General features: G+C 29.4%; 4 protein-coding genes across 5 annotated transcripts in view; 2 read left to right on the forward strand and 2 right to left on the reverse strand.

The window, feature by feature from the left end:
* Window positions 1–1743, forward strand: part of LOC123720772 (major antigen) — a 67763-nt gene extending 66020 nt beyond the window's left edge. Inside the window, exon 19 of the mRNA XM_045677532.1 lies at window positions 108–1743. Within this exon, the coding sequence (XP_045533488.1) occupies window positions 108–290 (183 nt within the window). The 3' untranslated portion in view covers window positions 291–1743. The remainder of the gene's footprint in view (window positions 1–107) is intronic.
* Window positions 1744–3208: 1465 nt separating this feature from the next.
* LOC123720104 lies at window positions 3209–4528 on the forward strand. Of its 2 annotated transcripts, XM_045676598.1 has the most exons (3): window positions 3209–3254; window positions 3446–3617; window positions 4066–4528. In XM_045676598.1, exons 2-3 carry the CDS (start codon window positions 3512–3514, stop codon window positions 4176–4178), a joined length of 219 nt encoding a protein of 72 aa, XP_045532554.1. In that variant the 5' UTR covers window positions 3209–3254; window positions 3446–3511; the 3' UTR covers window positions 4179–4528. The 2 variants fall into 2 exon arrangements, with proteins under 2 accessions (XP_045532554.1, XP_045532553.1); XM_045676597.1 differs by lacking the exon at window positions 3209–3254 and having other exon boundaries at window positions 3262–3617.
* A 3472-nt stretch (window positions 4529–8000) lies between these two features.
* LOC123720444 lies at window positions 8001–9256 on the reverse strand. Its single transcript, XM_045677046.1, has one exon. It carries the CDS (start codon window positions 9254–9256, stop codon window positions 8021–8023), a length of 1236 nt encoding a protein of 411 aa, XP_045533002.1. The 3' UTR covers window positions 8001–8020.
* A 22-nt stretch (window positions 9257–9278) lies between these two features.
* LOC123720445 (m7GpppX diphosphatase) lies at window positions 9279–11047 on the reverse strand. Its single transcript, XM_045677048.1, has 4 exons — window positions 10699–11047; window positions 10216–10361; window positions 9721–9945; window positions 9279–9575 (listed from the first exon to the last, which is right to left on the reverse strand). Exons 1-4 carry the CDS (start codon window positions 11039–11041, stop codon window positions 9279–9281), a joined length of 1011 nt encoding a protein of 336 aa, XP_045533004.1. The 5' UTR covers window positions 11042–11047.
* Between the last annotated feature and the right edge of the window lie 577 nt (window positions 11048–11624).

The following is an 11624-nucleotide window of genomic DNA, read 5'->3' on the forward strand; positions in this document are numbered from 1 at the left end:
ATAATACTAGATCATATTCTAGTATTTTATTTGCGATTGTAATATTATAAAAATCTTAAATTAAAATCTTTCCTAAGTTATTGTTGCCTCCATTTTTATTTTTTTAGGTTATAGAAGAAGTGTATCTAGATCATGGCAACACGTCGAAATCACCGAATCCACAGACAACATTTATTATCAAAACTAAACAAAGGCGATACTACCTTATGGCGCCATCTGGTGAGGCCGCTAGAATATGGATAGATGTTATCTTCACCGGCGCTCAGGGATATACGGAATATCTCGAATGATGAGAATATCGATTATATTGGGATTTTTTGGAAGCCACTTTAGGGCCCACTATCTTAAAGATCCTTTATTTGAAGGAAGTTTTGTCGGGAGCCTTTTGACCCCTTTTATAAGGACTTCTTTGGAAAGTGCCTGTTGCCTTACGTCCGGGTTCCATATACAAATTACGAGTCGTAATATGTGTTCATGTGAATGCGTTGCCTACAGGAAAATGTACGCCTTATAGCAATTTCTAGTGATATTTGGCATATTCAGACAGGACAACAAGCAAGTATTTTTTTTATCTGCGCATGCGCATGCGGTTCTTTGGATAAATGGTTCTTATTTTTGGCGATTACCTCATTTTGTATAGAGAATCGTCAATTAGGAGATAATTTTCATTAGTACGAAAATTGTAATAAATTAACACAAATGCATGGTAAAATATTAATGTTTCCTATAAATACTGTAACATGTACCTATATTATACAAATTATGTGATATACATTTAAATATACATCTTTATGTAACTAAATTATATACATAATCACATATGAAATGACGTCACATGTTAACTATATCATTATTAATAAAATAATGAATTAATTAATTGCTTTACAAATAATTAAAATTTTGCTCCTATTGTAATAGTTACTTTTAAAGTACATATATTATATACTATACCTAATTGTGATATACTTTATGGTATAAGTAACAGTATTCTTTTTTATGCGTTAAATGAATTATTTTTCACCAAATTGCTTTAATCAGCTTACAGAAAACGAAATTAAATAATCATAACATCAAACTATAAGTCATGTGTAAGTTGTGTAAAGCATCTGGGATTAATCATAGACAATAAATAGAGATGTGCCAATATAATATAAATAATGGCAGCTATTTTTATACGTTCGGTATTTGTGCCTTTTTTAAGACTGAGGTTTTTAAATGGTATTTACTGTGAGCACTTAATACTGTATTATTATAAGATTATAAAACTACCTATTTATATCTGTGCACGCTTATTAATAATGTTACCAACTAAACTTGTGTATCATTGATTGAATTAAAGTAAAAAAAAATAAAGATTATATATTATACAGATGTGAATCTGATTTTGATTTTATTTTAAAATGTTACCAGGAGGTTTTTATGGCAACTATACATTGCCAATGAAATTCGAATATTATTAATTAAATTATCTTTTTAGATTTTGAGATACATACTTTGTAAATATCATTTTAGCGTCATTTAAATTATAAATGTTTGTTATATATTATTTTAAATTTTTTGTGCCTCGATTTATCAAATAAATTTGCATTTTTAAATTAAGTACAAACTTTGTAACAATACCAGTGTAAAAAATAATTCTAAGTGCTGGAGCCCCTGCAATTTGTACCTTAAGTTACGGCTGATACCAATTACATTTTAATTTTAAGGTCACAATGTCTTAACAAATGAATTAATAAAAGATTTTGGAAATGTATTTGTTTGTTTTAAAAATTGGTTTGAAATTCCTAGCTAAACAATTCCTGTGACGGCCTTCATCAAGAATGTAACTGTTAAAGTAGTAAAAAATCATCACAATCTTGCAAATACTATTACAGAATATGAGTCTCAATTCAATTGTATTAGGTTGCAAAAAAACAACAAAAGTAAATGTTAAATACCCAATAATTTTAATATAGCCATAAATAGTTACTCAATATCTCTTCAATTATTTTCTAATCAGGGACTATATTAATTATTTTCGCGATTTGAGTTCTCATTAGAATGTCGATTAATCTACCTACCAATATTATTAAGAGGAAACATTTATGTTTTTGTATGTATGTTTGTAATGTTTTTACAAACTACTGGGCTGATTTAAAAAAAAAATCTTTCACAATTAGTAAGCTGTATCCTTACTGACTGACATAGTCTATACAGGGTGTCCCAAAAGTCGACGTCAAGTCGGAATTTTATCATAGGTAATGCCACACCAGTTATCAGAAAAAAAATAAGTCATGTATTTTTGAAGTTATGGATATTTTTTTGATATTCCAGAAAATGCACACCATGTGACAGTTTTTTTATTCATAAAGCACTATTCGGGATGACGTAAGAGAAAAAAAATTGGCAAAAAGTAAATATTTGTAACAACAGGAATGAAAAAACTGTCACATGGTGTACATTTTCTGGAATAAAAGGAAAATTTCCATAACTTCAAAAATACGTGACTTAATTTTTTTTTTTAATTTTTCTGATAACTGGTGTGGCATTACCTATGAGAAAATTTCGACTTGACATCGACTTTTGGGACAACCTGTATAACACATCCAAAGGGTTCCCAAAAAAAATGCAATAATATAGGTGTACAAAATTCTCCATAAAAATTTGTCATAAAAACTGTTGATTATAGAACAAAATATGTTGTACAGTATTTAAGAACGTACAATCTAATGTTTTACCCATAGCCAATTGTACGTTGGCCTATCCCGAGTCGAAACACCAAAACATGAAATTATTTTGCCCCCACAAAACAAAACTACGTCAAATGTTGTGTAATTAATTTCTTCTCTAATAGTATAGAGGAAAGTTTTTAATCGTCAAGCCTACTTAAAATCAATAATTTTTCAATACCTGTAGAGTATTTTTAAATTTACTGGTGTCGGATATTCTACCTAAACGATGTTACGAATTTAAAATGTATAAGAAATATATTCGTTGTAAAGTAAAATCTGTATTAGATTATGAAGGTAAGTGTAATGATGAGCAAATAATTAAATAGGTAATTAAAAACTAAGTAAAACAAAACTTTTATATCTATAGTCCAACTTAGTAGACTTTAGACTACCACGAGATCGGTATCTACGCGAGTAAACCGCGAGGCTATCCTAGTGATTTAAATAAGCCACTTTGCTTAGGATATATACCACCCACACAGGATCTACAGACTATAATAAAAACATTGCTGTTTTGACTTCAGACGTCAGCCATAAGAACCGGTACGTCATTTATTTAAAGTTGCTGAAATGGAAATCGAGTTAATTGAAAATGAACAAGCTTTAGATATTTCCTTATTTATTTTATAAAATACGTTACCAAATTAGTCATAAAATTATACGCGTATACAACAGGATAAGAGTAATATAGGGATAATATTTAATAAAACACGGCTTACGTCATATTTTTTCAGTGTATAACTGAACACGCTTAGAAGTAGACTTGTCCAGCGATACCAAATAAAAAAATCATAATAAAAATGGATCTAGTCAAAAGTGCCCGAGAATTTATAAGCCACTGGTATTTAAGGTATTTAGTGTCGATTGAGCTGTATATGGTGGAGCCATGGGAAAGGGTTGTAATACGTATCCTTTTGAAAATAGAAAGAAGTATATTATTATTATTATGGTCATTCACATGGCTTTGTAAGCCTTAGTATTGGAAGACAATCAGTCACAAAGTTATTCCAGTACATAGTCAGTATAATATGTAATAGTAAATACATTGTGTTCATCAAAACTATAAAATTAGGTATCATTCGAGAACAAAACTGATGAGAGTGTAGCAAAAGGCAGTGGTTAATACTATAACATTACATTATATATAAATAATTAATGAAATACTGTTGGAGAAACATCTATACCAAGTTATAAGGTAAGATATATTGTACTATGATTCAACATAACATTATAATTGGCCTATTTTTAGTTATATTAGCTGTTTACCCATTAGCTTATATTATCACTTCCTCTTACTGTGTTCTCTAGAGAAACTCATGGAAACTTGAAAATTAATTTCCTTAAAGTGTTACAGATGTAATATTTGCCATATTTTTTGGTTTATTTTGGTATTTCAACTACTCGGTAATTGTTTATTCAATTGCTCATATAAGAGACTGTCCAAGCCGTGCCTATGAAATGCTGTAACTATGAAAAGATGGTATTGTGAATAAATAATATTTTATTGTATTATTGTTGGTGTAGGTATATTTTGTTAAATAAACATTGTCTTATTTCATGCCTCTTTAATTAAATATGTTAAACTCTTTGGACAACCTAGATTTTCCTTGGAATAATTAATATATATTTGCATCAGACACTGTTGTCCTTATTACAATATTTATCAATAAATACAAAATACACCATGTTTGTATATAAGAATATTTTCTGTCCACATCTATTAACATAAGTGAATCTTAAATAGTACCACAATTAAAGCTGATAGTAAGTTAGAACAGTAGGTTAGAACAAATAAATTATTTAAACATTGATTACTATTATTGCAATTAATATAGATGTCCTTTGTTATTGTGTAGAATATAGGTTGTCATCCTCCCAACACCTTACCTGCTGTCCCGTCCATTGCCATTCCAATCTTTTACATGTTATTTTTGTATCCTTAAATTCGGTGTTACTTTTTATTTACTACTTTATTATAGTAACTCCTATATGTTAGAATATAAAGATTTAAATGTAATACTTACAAAATACCCAAATGTTTAAAATTTAATAAAAATAAAAATTGCAATTAATATTACGCTAGGCTGCAGATATACGCCTACGTAACTTTTATGACTGAGGCTTTCAGGAACTTGTTACTTTCTAGGATGTCTTTTTGTGTCAAGTTTCATTCCCAGTCGTTTATTCGTTTCGTTGCTAATTAATATAATTGTTACTATCAATACTTCATTTAGAGGTAGTACCTATACCATAAACTTATATCCTTAGATTAATTTAAATATACTGTAGAATGCATAGACATCTTCGTGTTAAGACTGAAAAGCGTTGGGGTCTGCGGAGGCCATTTTTAATATTGGCTTCTAAATATACTTGGATTTGATTTGTAGAAGTATTAAGTTGAAAATGTGACTTACACTAGTATTCACATTAGTAGTGGTGCTTTGAGGTAACAGTTAAGTGGCGTGGCTGCTGGATGATTGAACTTTCGTTAAAATCGGAAAACTCATTGTGTAATGATTATCATCAATTGGTTGATTTTGTAGAACCACTGAAGAAGGGACAGGACTGGTTGAGCTCCTGTTTGAGTATTAGCTGCTGGATACAATCAGTCTTATTTTTCCTCTTATAAACGGGCTTCGAGTTGCAAAGAAATAATAAATTCACCTTCAGACTTTGTCTATATGTATCGAGAGTATTTTCTAGAAATTGCCAAAGAGATGGGAATAAGGACTTTATGGTGCTTATTAGGAACATCAGCTGATTTATAAATGTCATATTGGTATGGGATTATATCATTGTGACCTTTATTAATATTACTAATTGCCTCGCTAAATAAATATCCAAATTTAAGTTATAAAAAAACATACATATTTAAAAAAATCCTAAAATCAATTTCAAGGATTTCATCTTTTGAATATAAAATCCCTAACTTATTGAATATATTCATAATTTCATCTAAATCAATTAAAGAGTGCTCGATTCCCAAGCTAAATAACTCCGCAGGTAAATTTTGTATATTATCTGATAAAATAATGATGACGAAATGAGAAAACAGATGACTATACTCAATTAAATCTTCTAGATTACCTTTTTATAAAATTAATTTTACATTTATTAATTGATTCCTGATTCAATATGTATATCTAATAATTATTTAATATTTATTTCTGACTTGTAAATTTACATCGCTTTGTAATCACTTAATGGCATTCTCATATATAATCAGTGCAGCATCAGTGTAATCTAAATTCGTTCCAAGGACGTGGAAAGAGTACTCTTTTATTACGATGAATAGTAAGAAAGCTGGTCTATATATAAGTTTGGTTTGCAAATGTCCTACATGAAGTATAAACATAATTAAGATAATGACTTATTACTAAATTGCATAATGATTAATATATAAAATGTGGTGCAAATTTTTGTAGATTACGAATAAACACTGGTCGTCAGGACAATATTCTTTGTAGGATAACGATTTTTATTCCTATTTTCAGCCCATTGCGTTTTTGATGTAGATCCGACTTATTTATTAAATCATATACTTGAGACATTCGTTTCCTCTGGTTTTAAGAATATTCTAGAAGTAAATTTTCACTTAAATCAATGTCTATAGGGTTCATAGGGTCAAAAACGCCTGTAATGAGGTCTTAGATAAATGTAATAATAAATAAATATGAATTCAGTTTGTTTATATTAAACATCCTTAAATGTTCAAGGATAGCAGAATGAAATCTTTCAACAATTCCACCATCATCCGGTGAACGAGCTAAAACTATGCTGAAGAATTTTATTAAGACTAACGAATTCTAAAAATATTTGATTACAGAATTCTGGACCTTAATCCGTAACTACAGTTAACGTAGTAATACCATGATGGATACAGAATATAAGAGTTTGAAACACTTAAAGTCGTACCATATCTCTCATCATAACTCGGTCTAAAATATTTATTAGCCCACACCTACTATTAAAATTCTTTTTGATGGAACTGTAATTAATTTCACTCGAATAGTGTTCTTCATGCATATGCTATATGCCTACCTATAGTAAATAGTCCCTCGAGAAAGTACTGCACCAATAGCGAAATTCGATGTATTATTCGTAAGAAAAAAACCTTAATTAAAATCAGTATACCTCGTATATAAAATAGGATCACTAACCAATAATAATTTACATTTCTCAAAGAATATAATTAGAATCATTAAAAGTTGTTTAGGTATAACCTTTTTTTCAAACAATGCGTCATTCGTTTCGTTATTCAAACAAATTCAAGAATGAATTTTCGGCAATAACCTACTATACCAAGGAAACGTTAATTTCAGTGGCAGTTTACAAATACAATTTCGAGTAGAATTCTGTACAATAAAATTTGAGTCTCTATCTTTTAAATAATTTTTCATTTTTTTTTAGTAGAAATAGCGGTAACTTTTCATATAATTGGCACCTTGTCAGTAATTTTAATACTATGTTTAATTTTATTCGTGAAGATAAGTGGTTTGCCTTCAGTGCACAATAAGTCTGCATTATGAGAACAAATAATATTTAACTTACTTTTTCTTCCGGATTAAGATGGTCTGTACGAAAACGTGAAATAACATTTACAAGATTAGATTTATGACAATCAAAGCTTTCAACATTAAATACCAGCATGTGCTGCGTGATCCAAAGTAATATATTGTGTTGGATTTTCTACTTTTTATACATTCATAAATGATGCAATTACAGGTAACTTGTTCTTGTACTAAAACATCACCATATAACGTATCGATAGAAAATCTTATAATTAAGCAAACGGCTAGGAGGCTCACTTGATCGTTCGCTGTAATCGTGTTTTATAAATAAACTAGCTGACCCGGCAAACGTCGTTTTGCCATGTATATTATTTCCAGGAAACATTTTTTAGTTCAATAAAAATAACCTACCTACTATAATAAAAATAGGGGTTGATCGTAGAGGGGTGACAACTAAGGGTTGTATGCATTTTTGTATCCTGTAACATAAAAAATTGACTAAAAAATATGTTTTTGAGGTTGACACCCCATATCACTTAGGGGTTTGAAAGACAGATAGTAGCCGATTCTCAAACTTACTGAATATGCATAAAAAAATTCAAAGCATCGGTCGAGCCGTTTCGGAGGAGTATGGGAACGAACATTGTGATATGAGAATTAATTATATATAGATATATATATATATATATATATATACTGTAGCTTAAGAATAAAAATTTAACAGACAAAGAATTAATAATTCATATTGATTTTAACAATACATACAGAATAAAACAAATTACAATAGAATTAATTTTATTACACTTTCAAGTAGCTGACACAATACCCATTTGTATAGCGAAACATTTCTGGGACCTTGAGTGACATTTTTTCCAAATGAGCAACACCTCTTGTAAACATACTTTTCGATATGTCTGTTGAAATCACACTTGGATCAGCTAACCAAGCTTCAACTTCAGTGTTTAAAGAAGACTCAATCTTGTACAGAACCTTTGTAAGTATAGTTGACTGTAATTTAATTTTCTCATTTAAAATCAAATCATCAGTGTTTCTTAGCACTTGCAGCTCTTTATCCATTATCCAAAGCAGCACATATTGCTTGTTTGAAGCAGAAATTAAGCATTCTAAAACAATCTTATACATTATTGTGTACTGTAAGCCAAGGTTAAATTCATTCATCATATTTTCAATTGTGTATATAAAATCATCTATACTAATATTATCTGTACTATTTTTATGAGTAAATGCATAGGTCTCCTCATTATTATGTGATATTTTCACTTCTGAATTATACAGTTGTACAGTGTCTTTCTTCTTTATGCCAAGCCAAGCAAGGCATCGATTACAATGATATATTTCGCGTTGTAGATTAAATTTATTTGCTTTGTCTGTCAATAGATTATTATTTATGACAAAAAATGTTAACCTATGTAAGAAATCTAGCTTTTGAGGTTGCAATACAATTGTCTCGGATGTGTTTCCATGACTGTGATTGTGACAAAACCATTCAGACATGTCCAGATTTGATGTAGGCAACTCTAATATCCTGTCAAACTTCACAAAATTATTAGATATCATATTGGAGCAATTTGCACATACAATTTGAATATCTTCATTAGCTTTCAAATTAATATTCATGTTATTGACTTTTGGCTTATTATCAATGGTGTCTGTTGGCAGAAATTCAGAATAGAATCCACCACCATTCTTTGGTTCTGTCAAAATTCTGAATGATATGGTATTTTTATCTACTTTGAGACATGACATTGAATTCGGTATGATATAGCAGAATTCCTCTATAGGAATGCAACAGGTCACATCACTTTCTTCATCAGAGTAGTCAGACAAACTTTCAATAGAGGATAAGCTGTTACTTCTTTTAAAGCCGTCACTATAATAATTCAATATAATACAATTAGACCGAATACTTATTTTCAAATTACAATTTTTACTAAAATCAATATTTGTTGTTATATAAACATTACAACTTCTCAAGCGAGATCTGATTTCAACAAAAATATTTTTAACTAACATTTTCACTTATACTAATTTACGATTACTTGTCAATTACATCTGCCTTTATCTTCTTGACATAACCATTTGTTTCATAAATGTTAAATAAGGTATCCATTTCACGAATTGTGAATGGTAAAGTGACTTTTTTGTAATAATCATTCATAATTTCAATGTTATTGATGACTGTATCAAGTAAATGAGATTTTTCTGCATAAATACCAGGTGCTTCGTGTTGTATATAAGTAAAATGTATGTGTAAATGGTAGAATGATGGCTGGTAATGAAGATAAATCCGTAACTGGCTGCTTGGAAGGTTGTACTTGTCTAATATCGCTTTCTAAAAATAAAATAACAAATATTATTTTTATTGATAAAATACAATGTACAATGTTCTGAATAATTGTTCGAGAAGAAGTGCAGCAGGTTTAGCACCTTACATCAGATAAATAATTAGGACTCTATAGCTGAAAGTGTTTCTTTACCTTTCCTTCGTCTCTGATATTTTTTAACAGTGGTAAATGCCTGTCATCCAATTCTCTGATTGACTTGATGCCCCTTTGTCTTACAATAGCCAACAGGTACAAGGTCTCTTTAGTCAGTCCGTCCCACTTTAAATCAGGAACTAGTACAAAACCATTGGTTTCACATGTATTATTATACACAATTCTGTCTTGTTCACTTTTTCCTTCTAAGATGTTGTATACCCACTGTAATGAAAAAATAATAGTTACAAATATACCAATGTAAAATTAATTTATTAAATTACACTATGATTATATTGATTCTTAAAGTGTTCCTTGACATGTAGAATTTGTGTGACATGATAACAAACAAATATAATGAAAGTTATAGGTTTCTAATAATGCTGCACCTGGCAGCAGAAAAAAACTCTTAAATATTTGTTAATAACATAACATCAGTGAATTGGGAGTGATAACCTGTAAATCAAATATATGCTTATAAATTAAAAATAATACCTGTAAAGTAAACTGCTCCTTTTGTAAATGTGGAAGGGTCAAGGTATTATAGCATGCTGGTGTTTCTAAAATTAAATGTACTTCTTGTTTAGTGTACTTCGATATATGCTTCTCTGTGGCAGGGTAGATAGTTGTTGTTTTTACACCTGTAAAATTGATTAGTGAACAATAATTTGATCATTAAACTTTAATAAATTTATCACAATTATCATAAGACCACGATATGACTCCTTACATCACAGACAATTGAATGCCAACACAACAAAGTAAACCATATTGTAGATAAGTCTGTTCATGATCAAGGTTGCAAGTAGTTAGTTGTTAAATTGACTTATCAAATCTTAGACCTTTGCCATCATTATCTCTGGCGTAGTAAAGTAATTAGGTATGCATAGAACAAAGTCGTGGGTATCCTGATAAATTACTCATGCTGACGAAAATGTAACTTATGATGTAAACCTTGAAATTCGAAAGTACACTTACCATTCACTGATGATATCGGGTAACATTCAAAGTTTCCGTAAATGTCGTTCTGGAAGAAAGGGTGTACCTTTGTATCACAAGAAAAATAGCCTTCGCTACTTAAATCTTGCTCTTTGAAAGCTTTTTTTTCTAAAATCACAATGCCTACACCACTTTTATCTTTGAAATTTCCTAACACACTAACTATTTTCTTACTTGTATTGTTGTTTAAAATTTTAGTAGGAATAAATTTTTTAAGATCTATTTGATTTTCATTTTCTCCATTGCCATTTTGATCGTCTATTTTAATTTTTTTCGCACACGGGGTTTCTACAGCATTGCTTTGACAATTGTCGTCGGACATTTTGAAATCGTGTTGCCATATGTCTTAGCATCATAAAAATCTTCATGTAAAGTTGCCAGCATGGAAAAGACTAAATATACAACATTCAATAAATATTATTTATATATATATATATAGCATGATGACAATTGCATAATATAATATGTAATATATACAAAACTATTTTATGACTTCGTAACTAAACCTTATATTCGACAGCAACAACTGCAGCAAATAAAAAAAAATCTACCTTAATAATCTTAAGGTAATTTGTATTTCGTATCTTAAATCACAATCTCGTCTTGAGAGCTGTCAAATATGCCAAACTTCATATGGCAAAATTGTTTGAGAACTTTTGAATTTAGATTTAATTTTGGCTGATGTTCCATAACAAGGAACGTTATATTTTGTCAGTCACTATTTATTAAGGTATTAATAATTGATAAACATGTATTCCTTTAAAAGGTCCTGCGGTTAAAGAAGTAACTAATATGAAATTAACTATATTCCATTTCTATATATTATGTAGTAAGTCTGTCTAAGACTATTAATATATCTAAAATATAATAATAATCTATTATATGAATAAATATCCAGATTAGAC

This window comes from Pieris brassicae, chromosome 2 (assembly GCF_905147105.1).
Source record: "Pieris brassicae chromosome 2, ilPieBrab1.1, whole genome shotgun sequence".
In the NCBI taxonomy this organism is placed as follows: Eukaryota; Metazoa; Arthropoda; class Insecta; order Lepidoptera; family Pieridae; genus Pieris; species Pieris brassicae.

What these genes read in the sequence shown, in the direction of transcription:
- LOC123720445 (XM_045677048.1), bottom strand. Translation starts at nt 11,041, where the DNA reads ATGTCCGACGACAATTGTCAAAGCAATGCTGTAGAAACCCCGTGTGCG. An exon ending in CCCGATATCATCAGTGAATG is followed by an intron (nt 10,362 to 10,698) that starts GTAAGTGTACTT and finishes TCAATTTTACAG; the next exon opens with GTGTAAAAACAACAACTATC. An exon ending in ATATCAGAGACGAAGGAAAG is followed by an intron (nt 9,576 to 9,720) that starts GTAAAGAAACAC and finishes TTTTATTTTTAG; the next exon opens with AAAGCGATATTAGACAAGTA.
- LOC123720444 (XM_045677046.1), bottom strand. Translation starts at nt 9,256, where the DNA reads ATGTTAGTTAAAAATATTTTTGTTGAAATCAGATCTCGCTTGAGAAGT.
- LOC123720104 (XM_045676598.1), top strand. Translation starts at nt 3,512, where the DNA reads ATGGATCTAGTCAAAAGTGCCCGAGAATTTATAAGCCACTGGTATTTA. An exon ending in ATGGGAAAGGGTTGTAATAC is followed by an intron (nt 3,618 to 4,065) that starts GTATCCTTTTGA and finishes AAAGTGTTACAG; the next exon opens with ATGTAATATTTGCCATATTT.